The sequence below is a fragment of the Ahaetulla prasina genome, chromosome 2 (genome assembly GCF_028640845.1).
Source record: "Ahaetulla prasina isolate Xishuangbanna chromosome 2, ASM2864084v1, whole genome shotgun sequence".
Taxonomy (NCBI): Eukaryota; Metazoa; Chordata; class Lepidosauria; order Squamata; family Colubridae; genus Ahaetulla; species Ahaetulla prasina.
Window position 1 is genome coordinate 192,012,567 of NC_080540.1, and position 13,179 is coordinate 192,025,745.

General features: G+C 38.8%; 1 protein-coding gene across 1 annotated transcript; it reads left to right on the forward strand.

Annotated features, from left to right (window-relative positions):
- The first annotated feature begins 4,860 nt into the window (after positions 1 to 4,860).
- On the forward strand, positions 4,861 to 12,446 carry TENT5C (terminal nucleotidyltransferase 5C). The gene is made up of 2 exons (XM_058173166.1): positions 4,861 to 4,989; positions 8,634 to 12,446. Exon 2 carries the CDS (start codon positions 8,652 to 8,654, stop codon positions 9,813 to 9,815), a length of 1,164 nt encoding a protein of 387 aa, XP_058029149.1. The 5' UTR covers positions 4,861 to 4,989; positions 8,634 to 8,651; the 3' UTR covers positions 9,816 to 12,446.
- Positions 12,447 to 13,179: the final 733 nt, after the last annotated feature.

The following is a 13,179-nucleotide window of genomic DNA, read 5'->3' on the forward strand; positions in this document are numbered from 1 at the left end:
GTTTTGTTGTCTAAGGATGTATGGATTGGAGAGAACAATAGCGGATGGTAAAGAAATGTTTTAAATATTGAAAAGAACAAAGAAATTAATTGAAATTAAGATATACAACTGGAAAGTTAGTAAATGATATAAGTAAGGATGAAATGAAATATATGCAAGAAGTAAAAAAGGAAGAAGTATACTGTTTAAGAAAAATAGACCAGCAGATGAAATGTGAAAGATAGAATGGTATATAGGTGAAAATAATTGAAAGTGAGATATAAAATTGAACAAAACTTAAATGTTATTAAATGTATGCTAATGAAAGAGAAAAATAATTATTGAACTGGGAATAAGAATTTAAAGAAAATAGGAGGTGGAAGGTTGAATTAACTAAAAGGTTGTAAGGTAAAAATGGAATAAGTTGAAATACATTGTTAATAATTAAAAATATATGAGGGGAATTCTGAGAAATACACTCAATAAATGGAGGAAAAACCGGGGTTGTCTGGACACCATAGTGAAAAATACTGAATTGAAAATGAATACAGCAACAGAGAGAGATAAGAAGGAGGAGAGAGATGGAAGAAAGGGAAAAGGAGAGAGAGAAAAAGAAGAAAGGGAAGAGGGGAGGAAGAAAGGGAGAGAAAATAAGAGTAGGAGAGATGGTTAGATAGGGCGGAAGAAAGGAGGAGGGGAAGAAAGGAAGGGGAAGTAGAGAAGGAGTAGGAGAGGAGGGAAGAAAGTAGAAGGAAAAAAGAAGGGAGGGAGAGGAAAGAGAAAAAGAAAGATTGCTGTAAAACAAAAAAGATGAAATGGAAGAAAGGCAACCCCAAACATGTTTGAATATATCAGGATAAAAACTGAATTATCTAAAAAATAATAAAAGAGAATATATATCAGTAAAAATGGAGAAATTAGAACTTGAGGGCGAAAGAAGATGTGGTTTATATAAACAAGCATAGAAATATTAAGATATGATTAAAAATATGGAAAAAGAACATTTTGGCAGAAATTGTAACTAAGTAAAATGTATTTGGATTTGTTAAACGGTATAAGATATGATATGGCCAATACTCTGTTCATAAAATATGTGGGTGGGTATGTGAAGGGGAAAAAATCAATAAAAATTGATTAAAAAAAATATTTCTGCTACTGCTTCTCCAAACTGTTCAAAATTTCTGCTACCGGTTCTCCAGAACCTGTCAGAACCTACTGGATTTCACCCTTGATGTATTCTCTTCTATTTCCATCTTTGATCGCATCCACTTTCCTAGTATTGAGTCCATGACACATTATGCATTAGGAAATATGGTACTCAGCAATTTAACCTAAGGCTAGTGGAAAAGTCAAGTCTTTTAAAACACCAATCAATCTTCCAGAGTTACTTGGACAGTGAATGAAAGAACAATCATTAATTAAAATTGACATCATTATGTGCCAGTTTAACTATAGTTGAATGAATTGTAATCAAATATGATTGAAATATCTTCAAGTAACTAGGTTAGAGTTCTCAATTTCAAAATGAACTAAGAATAGTTAATCACGGAGTACATTCACACATTACATTAAAACATAAACTATGATTTACAAAGGACAATATTTTAATGTAAGCCAGAATTAAACAACGGTGATAACTTAATACAGAATGAGCAACTTCCAGACCATATGATATTTCAACAGCCCCCTATATAGGTAGGGCCAACAATTTTAAGCTTTTTTTGCAATATGGGATCTTGGAGAGCTAAGAAGGACCAAAAACATGCCATTTTAAAAAGCTTTTGAAATGGGAGGATTAAGGAGCAAAAGGGTTAACCATTTAAAAGTGTTCATGCATTAGAAGAGAGAACTTTGAATCTTGGTCTAGCTATGAACGGAAATCTCCATTCTACTTTCAAAGGACAGAATAGATGATAAGTGGTTAATAGCCCATGCTGGTGATAAAGCCAGCAGTCTTTTCACAGAAACATGCTTTCTAGTTTTACTTTGTTCAACACCTGTTCCAGCAACTAAGGATTTGGTTTCATGAATTTGCTCACAAGCGTCCAAAATAAACTTTTTTCTCAGTTTCATCCACATCCCCCTGTACTTTTGTCATTTCTGTAAAACGATTTACATTTCAATACTTTGTTCTGTTCTTGCTTCCATGCAAATATCTAAAAATGTTTTCCCCGTCCTTCTCATTTTCAGCTCAGTGCATTTTAATTGGCCTAGTTCAAAGCAGTGATGGAAGAATCTACTTCTTTTTCATTCCAGAAACCGTTCTACCCACTGGATTTTTCATAGTCCCACTTTATAATCATTTCTCTAAAACTGTACTGTTTAACATCAATCACCCTATTTTCCTAGGCTTATATCTTTTTGCTGGACTACCCAAATGTACAGATTTTGCAGTATTAAATATGCATTTCAAAAACCAAGTAAACGGCAAAATCTCTTTAAGGCAAGAAGAAAAAACAGCTTGGCTGTTGACTCTCCTACTCTAGTTTTACTCTTCTTAAAAACCTTATCAAAGAGGCTCTGATCCTAAAAATTTTCTGAAGAACTCAAATCTTCAGGAGCCTCCAGGCTTATCTGAGCTTGTATTGAGCTTATTCCAAAGTTCTTTATTTCTACTCCCACCCATTTTAAAAATTCTCCTTTCTTTTATTTAGCCTTTTATGAATACAGGAATGATTTGGTTGTGGAAAAGCTGCTCCTTAAGCCTTGCTATTTTCTTTATTCCATGTACTATTTTGTGTTTTCAATTCTTTAAATGGTTGTGTTTCTGTGAAACGAGTTTTAACATAAAAAAATACACAGTACTTGTAAAAGTATAAAAATAATGGTTTAATGAATGATCAGACCTAAGTTCCTCACTATCTTGAAATTACTTTCATGTTTGCCTTTCCTGCACAATAAATTCCTGTTGAACTAGCCAAATCTGGGGGTTCCAAAGGGGCCGTTTATGAACTATTTTCAATTTTTATATTTTTTGACTCATTCCTCCCTTCCTGTGAATGTTTTGAGGCAGTGAACTGTGAATCCGAGAAGTTCGTTTTACTGTGGGAGTTTGACCTCTCAAAAACATTTTTAACCTTGTAACCATGAGATCTGTTTGCTTCAATTAGCTCTTTCAGTAACTGATCACCCTTAGGATCAAAAAACTGGGACAGATTTACTATTACTGTATATGTTAGAGATGGTCTTCCCCCTCAAAAACCTGTACACCACCACCACTGTAACTCATATCCCCCTATCATTAACTGCCTTACCCCATCTAGCTTTAAGTAGGGATTAGCACTCACCATTTAAGTGGATTTATGTCCATCATGATGCGTCTGGCTGTGCTGGACTCCAGCTGGATCCTTACCAATCCAGAGGGACTTGTGCTTATTTCTCCCAGTGGAAAGTTAGGAAGGTACATTTGGTTTTCCACATGTAGTATACTTTACACTTAAGTACAAGTAAACTTTATACTTTATACACTTTATAATGACAATCGGAATGGAATGCAAACAATAAAAAAATATGAAGGACAGTTCCCAAGTTGCAATAAGCCAAGTTTGGTTTAATCATGGTTTATTAAATAAGCCACAATTAAGTATTTAAACAAGCCAAATTATGGTTTGCAAACCATTACATAGCAGATGTGAACTCAGCTGTGTTTATTCCAGTGGTCACCAACTGGTGGTCCGAAGAACAATTATTTGCATTTTTTATATTGCACTAAATCAGGGGTCCTCCAACTACGGCCCCTGGGACAGATACGTGCAATGAACATTTGTGTTGCTGCAGAGAGTCTCCCCCTTTGGGGTCTTTTTGTGTGGGTCGGAGTGAGGCAGAAATTCCGACGAAGTCTGCTTCAGTCTCCTGGTGTGGGGCTTTGGGTGAAGGCTGGAGGAAAGTGCTGCTGGTGGCAAAGTGCCGCTGGTGGCAAAGAGCCGGAGGGCCTTGTTCCAATGGGACTGCCTCATGGCCTGGAACTGGCTGACCATCTCAGCCCGCTGTGCCTCCAGGAGCCGATATCTGGCCTTGCACTCCCGCAGATCTTCCCTCTGCTTGGAAAGCCTATGCTCATAGTCCTCAGTGAGGTGCTGCTGCTGAGCCTCTTTCTCGGTCAGATCCAATTTGAACTGAGCCAGCTGTTTTGCCAACTCTTTCTCGTGGTGGCTGCTTAGCTCCAACAACTGCTTCCTGTTGGGGCCCTAAGGAGCCCAAGTGGAGAGGCAAAGAGTGGAGGGGAAGGGAGGGGAGAATAGAGGCCTTTGACCTGTGTGACATCAAGTTGGCCACACCCACTCAATCACATGATCACCTAGCCACGCCCATCCAACCGGTCATTAGGCAGATCATATTAATGGTCCTCGGCATTTAAAATTATGAATATAATTCATGGTCCCTGAGATCCAAAAGGTTGGGGACCTCTAGTTTATTCGATGAGCTGCTATTCATTATGATATATGAACCCATTAGGCAAGGTATCTGGCCACATTGTTTGCTACGGTGCATTTGGTGTTGAACGTGGCGCAGGGAGATAAGTTTCTGAAGAAATCCAATGCAGGGCAACAAAAATCAGAAGAGAACCTTTTAGGTCCTGAAAAAATGAATTTGTATCTTGGTTCATGAATGGATGCAATGCTTGCAATATCTCCGGGGCATAAGTTCTAAGACAGCAACTTATTTATTTTTAAACAAGACGGGGCCTTATCCATTAGGGAACCCGAAAATATTTGCAGCGAGCTCTTGATTCCAACTTCCATGATTTTCGCCATTCCCACTTGGCTCGTTAAACCTCGCACCAACTTTTAGACCGTCGTAGGAGACAAAAGCCGTTTTCGCTGCCCCGCCTGAAGGGGCGTAGTCTGTCCGAGGGCGGGGCTTATAAATGAATCCGCGACGGGAAAAAAAACCATAATGCTAAGCTGCAAGAAGAGACCGAAACGGCCGAGCTGCCACCGGAGGTGAAGGGTCCAGCGTCGCGGAGGTTCCTGCGCCCTCCCCGCTCACCGACTTAGTTGGAAAACGGAGGTTTGTGTGCAAAATGCTGAGGGTTGTTTAGACCTGAGCGCCCTGGCTGGCCCCCGACCCCGGGAGAGGAAGGACCTTAGAAACCTCTACGCGATAAAGTCCAGCCAGCAACAGTGGCAGCACAAAAAGCATTTGCTCTCGCAGCGACATTGGGGGACCAGACAAAGGGGCTCCTCCTTGGCCGCCCTTCGAGTGAAACACGCGTGGAGACCTGGTTCTGACTCCCTAGAGCCGCTTTAGGCTTCGTCCCCTTTCGGGTTCGATCTCTGGGCCAGCGGGTCACGTCTCCCCGCATCTGTGGCGGATCTCGGTGCGCCCGGAAGGTAGCGCGCATCTCCCCGACGCGTTTCAGTATGAAATGCGTGGAACTGGGTGGGTTGAGCGGCGTAGTTCGCGTAGAAGCGCAGATGCAGGCTCAGGTGTGATTTGGGGATGTGGATTGAGTTGCAATGCGTCTTTTACCTGCGTGATTTTTTTTTAAAATGGCAGCAATTCTTATTTATTGGTAGACTTTTCCAAGGAGAATGGCTTTGAACGATTTTTCCTTGAAAAGAGGAAGATGGGTAAAATGACTGTTTACGCCAATTTCCCTGGAGAGGACTGAGGCAGCTGGATATTTCTGTCAGAAGCCAGTTACTAAGTGGGTGTTAACAGCCACACCTGTTGCTGAAATGCTATGGGCTTCAGTGATAAGTTAACTGTTGTTGTTGTTCACTTATTTGGTCGCTTCCTACTCTTCTTGATCTGATGAGTGTTATTTTCTCAGCTTGGTTTATCAGAAACAACTACTTTTTGAGTCCTTTCAAGCTAGTGACTTACCTTCTCTTGGCTGCTTTTTAAAATAGCCTTCCATTTTCCAAGCATCTGAGATTATTCTAGAGAGCTCTTCTGTCCATGTTGTATCCTGCACAAGCTTCTGCCCTTGTGAAACAAGAACCTAAAAAACATTATTAAACAAGTTTTTTACAGCAGCCTTTTCTAATCAGGGCATGTGGACTTCAGGTTTTCCAGCCAATGCCAGATGTGTGTAATGATGGGTGATTTGAGATGGACAGCTCCTAAACTCCTGCAGCTATTGTTCAATTCTATCATGCAACTATTTTATTTTTCCTTTTCTTTTGTATATGTAGTAGCTTAAAACATGGATGGTAGTAGTTACCCTTGCTTGCAGGGCACCTTCAACATTCTGTAAATGAGGTAGGATGACTCCTGTATGAAAAATACCTTGTAATTAGGCTGCTTCAGATGAATGGGTTGGACTCAAAATTGAGCATTCTGTAAATAGAAAGCAGAAGGATCCAGCAGAGGCTCTTCTCCGAAATAAAGAATGAGCAGGCCATCTTTATCACTCCGTCTGCATTGCCTTGACATCCCAGCATTTCAGATCAGCTTTCTAGGAAAACTGCGGAACAAAATGACTCTACTAAGCATTAATTTCAATCCAAGCGTTTTACGGGAAAGAATGTGCTCTACAAAATAAACACATGCCTTTTATGTGAAAGGCTCCAGTGATCTTTGTAACTCCAGATTAAAGCAATTTTGTTTAGCAGTTTTGAGAAAAACTTCACAATAAGTCTCTGTGGAAATACTACCATCTAGTAATATAATAGTAGCCTTGACGGATATACAGCCTAAAAATAGGTTTGTATATTGAAGTGATGTCTCTGCATTACTGCTGAGCATAGAGATTCCTGAAAAATACTCCATAACATTGATCTATTTTATAGTAATCCTTTGAATTATATATCTCATAGATGTGCTTCCGATATAAAGATAAATTCCGTGAAATAAGAGCTATTAAAATAATATTTCCTATGCAAGCTCAAATGATTTAACTCCTTTTCTGTTGCTGCTTTCCATATTTAGTTTTCTAATGCCTTGAATACATTAAAATATATGATTTTTGAGGGCAACCTGTGTAGTGTTTCAGTGGGACTTATTTGAAGTCTGTTACTTGACATTCTAAGTTATTTGGCCACCTTAGGCCACACATAATGGGGAATATAATGGCACGTTCATTTTTAGTCTAAGCAGTTCTGCTAAGGAGGCACTAGACATTTGGTTTTTGTCCAGTCTAAGAAAATATCTCAGATAAGATGCTGTGTTCAGTGTTTCTTTCCTAAGGGAACTGCATACAAATAGCCCCTTTCCTGATACATTGCTTTTCATTTAGCCAAGTCTTATTGCTGGAATTTGCCCCTCTTGCCACCAGCCAGCTGATGCCCACCTTGAGAATTGCTGCGACTAGTAAGTAGAGAGAAGACAAGACGGGGCACATGTAGGCTGCATGACTTCAGTGAATACAGTATGTGTTGCATTCCTCTGCTACTGGTGCTGAATTAATGCGGCAGAAGAGCAGACATGGGACAAATTTTTCTCAGTCTCAACGGAAAGTGGATCTTTTGTTTATACACTTGATTCATGCGGAAATTAGCTGGCACTGCCCTGGGATTTGGAGACCAGTAAGAGTTTCTGATTCTCAATATTCTAACAGTAATAGCAAAATTATTTCGCCTCCAAGGATAATCTTCTGAAAAAGAAGGTGGGGGTAGAGGGAAGGGATACAAACATATTTGGGTGGAGGGCTCATTTCTATTGAAATCAAGTTGTCTAACCATATATATCAGGTAAGGGAGAAGAAGAAAGTTCTTCTTTCTGTCTAGAGCAATCCAGTTTACTTCTTATGATCCCCTTTGAGACCTTTTCTTGTAAGAACTTTTCTGTGCCATTCTGTAGAAACAAGGCAATCAGTGTATTTCTACCCATCTAAATTCAAATAATTAAACTTAGGGTATGTGGGTCTATGTGGGTAAGTGTGAAATTGTAATTGTTGTGTCCAGCATTATCTAGTGAGACTTGTAATAGGCTGACTGAAAATGCTTGTTAACCGTTAGCTATTTTTGTAATGTATATTTGTTTATTAATTGTCTAGAGAGGACTCTGTCCTGCAAGCCAGTCTAGAAATCCTTTAAAAGAAAGGCTAAATGGTTTGGCTCAGATTTAAAGGATGCAACCGGTTTTTTATAAGTGGATTTCTCTATTTCACATGAAATCCTTTAAATCCCTTTAAAATGATTATACCATGTAGAGGGAAAGTGGTAAGTCAGGTAGATTCTGGTGTACAGATAAAGGGAGTAATCAAACTTTAACAGAGGCAGCATGTCATGAACTTAATTCTGTTCATGAAAAGATCTAATATACCCTTTCCCAGCCATTCCTTGTATCAGGGTAGGATGAGAGGTCCCCAAACTAATTTTTTAGGGGCAAAAAGGCTGCCATGAATAATAGTTTTTAATATATTCATATAAATTTTGATCTAACAAATAAGAGCATCTCAGTTGCAAAGCTTTCTCTTGAGGGTTTCTTTCCTCCCAACAAAAACAATGTGTGAGAATTCCAAGCATTCTGAGAAATGGTGAAGTTGCTGGAGAAACTAATGTGCAAAGACAGCCACAATTCTAAAGAATTGAGTGTAAAGAATCAGTGAACCAGTTTAGACTATAGCAAATATAAAATGCTTATAATATTCCATCCAGATTCTTATTTCTTTCCATGAAGAACATTCCAATCAATTGTTAAGATCTCAAATTTGCTTAATTGTACTAAGAGGATGTATCTTATTTCAATATTCTCTTCCCTTGTAGTTCAAATATTAATCTACAATGGCAGACAAGAGACCAAAGGCTGGCTCCACATCTTGCAGTGTACTAAACTGGGAACAGGTCAGTCGCTTGCATGAGATCCTGTCAGAAGTGGTGCCAATTCATGGACGGGGCAATTTTCCTACTCTGAAGATAACTTTGAAGAAGATCATACAAACTGTTCGGCGCAGGCTGGAAGATGCAAGTATTCTAGTGCATGACGTTCGACTGAATGGTTCTGCAGCTGGTCACGTCTTGGTTAAAGATAACGGGCTGGGTTGTAAAGATCTAGATCTTGTTTTTCAGGTGTCCCTCCCAAGTGAGACCGAGTTCCAGTTGGTCAAAGAAGTGGTGCTGCAGTCCCTTTTAAATTTTTTGCCTGAAGGTGTTAACAAACTCAAGATTACTCCCATGACTCTTAAGGAAGTATATATTGAAAAGTTGGTGAAGGTATCCACTGAAATTGACCGATGGAGCTTAATATCTCTTTCTAACAGGCATGGGAGAAATGTAGAGCTCAAGTTTGTGGATCGTATACGGCGGCAATTTGAGTTCAGTGTGGATTCTTTTCAAATAATATTAGACTCCCTGCTTTTTTATTACGAGTGCTCAGCAAACCCAATGTCAGAGCACTTCCATCCAACTGTCATTGGAGAAAGTATGTATGGTGATTTTGAGGCAGCCTTTCTTCACCTTAAGAACAGACTGATAACTACCAAGAATCCTGAGGAAATTAGGGGAGGAGGGCTCCTGAAATACAGCAACCTTCTTGTGAGGGATTTCAAGCCCATGGACAAAGAGGAAATCAAAACCTTGGAGCGCTACATGTGCTCCAGGTTCTTCATAGACTTCCCAGATATTCTGGAACAGCAGCGCAAATTGGAAACCTACCTGCAGAATCACTTTGCGGAAGAGGACAGAAGCAAATACGACTACCTAATGACCTTGCGGAAAGTGGTGAATGAGAGCACTGTATGCCTCATGGGGCATGAACGTAGACAGACCCTGAACTTGATCTCCCTTTTGGCCCTCAGAGTTCTTGTGGAGCAAAACATCATCCCTAATGTTAATAACATCACTTGCTATTACCAGCCAGCACCCTATGTTAGTGATGCAAATTTCACTAGCTACTATGTTGCAGATACTTACGGCCAGGTATGTCCCACCTGGTTGCCTTGCAATTGATTTCTTGTCTTCGGCGCCTCTTTTCAGCCAGAATGCAGCATTTCCTGTATTTCTTTTAACTGCTTAAATAGGACTAATGTTACCAAGCTTTAGTCAGGTCATAAAATAGTACTGCCTTTCATAAAAGAAAATCTCTTTTCTATCTGTCCTAATGTGTGTCTGCAAGTTTTAAAGCTGAAGTCTGAAAGATGATGTCCAGCGACACCAGAACAACAATAGATACTTAATTGCTTCCATGCTATCTTACTTTTTTGAAGTTTCATTGTCTGGAAGTTCTGTTTCCAATTTAGTGGAAGTAATGAGGACTAATCTGGTATTCATGTGCAGGAAAAATAGCTATATTGTAGCACACAATTAGCTGATCAAAACCCCACTAAAAGGAGTGGAATTGAAGCATTTTAATGTCGGTAGTATGAGAGCCATTTTCCTGAAAGTCTTAATCAGTTTCTTTCTGGCACCATAGCGGTAATAATGAAATTGTCTTTAAAAAGGAAAAATCCTTACATTCTATTTGGTGCATTTTAGTTTGAAGAAATTGGATACTGGCAACTTCGTGCTGGCAGAAATGGCTTCCAGAATACATAGCTTTCATGATCTCTTCTCACAAGCTTCCTCAGAAATACTTTGAGACCTTCCTTGAAGAAGGAAAGTGACAGCAATGGAGGCAAAGAAAGTCTAAACATTTTTAGGAGGGCAGCATTGGCAATGGAGAGATCTTGATTTGTAGCAATCCCAAAGCGGAAGGCCTGTTCCATGATTCCTTCTAGCCTGTTTGGAAGACTGCCAAGCAAAGGAGGAAGCAGGAAAGTACTCTTGCAAGGGTAATATTGAATATTTGCCTTTTCTTAATAGTACAATCCAAAAATTCTGTGGAAAACTTTTTAGGTAGCAAAACAATTACTGGAAAACACAGAGGCTTATGAATCTGCAGTTTGGAATTCTATTTTCCCCTGAAACTGGGCATATATAGAATATAGCAGGGGTCTCCAACCTTGGTCCCTTTAAGACTTGTGGACTTCAACTCCCAGAGTTCCTCAGCCAGCTTTAGACTTCAACTCTAGGAGTTGAAGTCCACAAGTCTTAAAGGGACCAAGGTTGGAGACCCCTGGAATATACAGTTAGTATTTTTCTAAAATTATATTGAAACTAGATTTTTTTAAAAATATTTTCAGTCAAGATGAAAATACCAAGAAATGAATGCAAACCAAAAGAAAATATAAATATATGGAACCAGATTTTGGGAGGGTGGTAGGAAGGTAGGAAGTGCTATTGATGAAGTGAGTAGCAATAACTGCAGTAGAAATGATGGTTTCAATAGTTACCTGAGGATAAAATACTTCAGTTAGCACTCAATTAACACTCCAAGTTCTTGAAAAAAAGTTCTTAAAAGTGAGTTCAGTTTAAAGCAGTTATAAATTTCCATTGCTTGCTATTCAGGGTTTATTGGTACTTGTAGATTTTTAGGAAGCCTTTTAAAGTTCAAAGGTATAGAAAGGAAAGAAGGGCCCTCAGTCACAGTTGGTGAATAAATGAAGGTTTTGTGAGAAGGAAATCTGTCAGGCATGCTTCCACAGCTCCAGTCTTTTTCATAAAGAAGAGGGCTCAAAACACTTCTGCAAGATTCTTTCTCAATTGCACTTTCTTGGCAGCAAAGCTAATAGCCATAAGGAATACTTTGCTACATTATTGAAGAAATTCATGGTTGATTAGCATAGATTTACCAAATCCAGATCTCAGCAGAACACTTGAAATTCCTAAATTGTCTATTAAATACAGAAAGAAGATATATCGTTTGCAACCTATAGCGGTTTTTTTTACAGGTTTTCTACTGCAAAAGGCTATTTATTAAACTGGTATATTTGTATTATAGCATAAGCATTACATTTCCAGAAAAGGAAACAAGGATAAGAATAGGGCAGGGTAATGATAAAGGAAAATTTGTTTGGAAATGTTCATTACTGACTGATAGAAATCCTTAAGTTTCTTTCAATAAAAGTTCAAAACAGGATAATAGCTTTTTTAAAAGTAGCATTTCTTCTGTAACTTAGAGATAAATTCTTATCTGTGGAAAGGTGGATGACCTTGGCAGTGCTAAAGTGGCACCACCTTGTTGAATTCCTTCTTGAATCAAACAGATAAGCAGAGAAACGTTGAGTCTATTTCAGTTGCCGTAGTTAAGCTGCATGTTTTGCTTAACTACATATCAAACTGCCTGAATATTGCTGAAATTAATTGCACTGGATTATTCAAAAGCAGAAACAAAGCTAAACTGTAAAAAGCACAATTTGATGCTCATGAAAAAGTTTGTTTTGCTTCCTGTTGTAGAATTGCACCTTAGGGTGAGAGGGGAATATAAAATAGAATTGTATCAAAAAAGGGCACAACAAGCTGAAGTTTAGACCTTTGTTAAATATTAAATTCAAAGCTGAAATGCATAGATGATGTCCAAATGATTTTTTACATTGGTAGAAACTTATTTTTGTATGCATTTCTGGCAAGTATGTGTTTCTTTAAATTGCAAAATTATTGTTAGTTGCTAGATAAGTATGATAGCTTTGGAGAGGGCTGTTGACATGCTCCTGATTTTGGTTTTCTTAAACTTGAAAGCTTAAAAGTAAAATATTTTGGTCAATTGAATGGTGTATCTCCTTTTTTTTTATTTCCTCCGCTCCTCTATAAAATAAGGAGACTTTCAAAGAACTTCCCAGTTTGTTCCCAATTTCCCAACAAGCCATTGTAACTCTGAATTCTCTCCAGTGCTTGGGATCCTGCCAGACCTGAAAGTTATCACAGTACCAGTTTCTTGCCAATAGAGCCCATGAAACCATCTCATTCCAATCAGGGAAGATACATATTGGAGGATCCATTTGGGCAATATCACTTGGAACAGGGGTCTCCAACCTTGGTCCCTTTAAGACTTGTGGACTTCAACTCCCAGAGTCCTTCAGCCAGCTTTGCTGGCTGAGGGACTCTGGAAGTTGAAGTCCACAAGTCTTAAAGGGACCAAGGTTGGAGACTCCTGACTTGGAAGACCCAGGTTCAAATGCACTTTTCAGTTGTAAAGATTCAAAGGGACTGTCATTTGTTCAACCTTCTGTACTTTGCAATGATCTTCTGAGGGACATCAATAAGAAGAGAAAGCTATGGAGATCTCTTGGGGGTAATCTGAGTAAACAAGATGGTTTCTTGGTCTTCATTTTCTACCATACGTTGAAGAGACAGTTACTGTCAGATGAAACCTGTGTTATGACTTAGGTCTGCCTTAAGACTATAGACAAAACTTGCCAATTCTCCTTCAGAATATCCAAGCATTTATTTCCTTTCCTTTTATACTCTTATGAATAGTCTATAATATGTTCTGAAA

Bases quoted from the DNA above. Each gene is read 5' to 3' on its own strand.
- TENT5C (XM_058173166.1), top strand. From the start codon at position 8,652: ATGGCAGACAAGAGACCAAAGGCTGGCTCCACATCTTGCAGTGTACTA.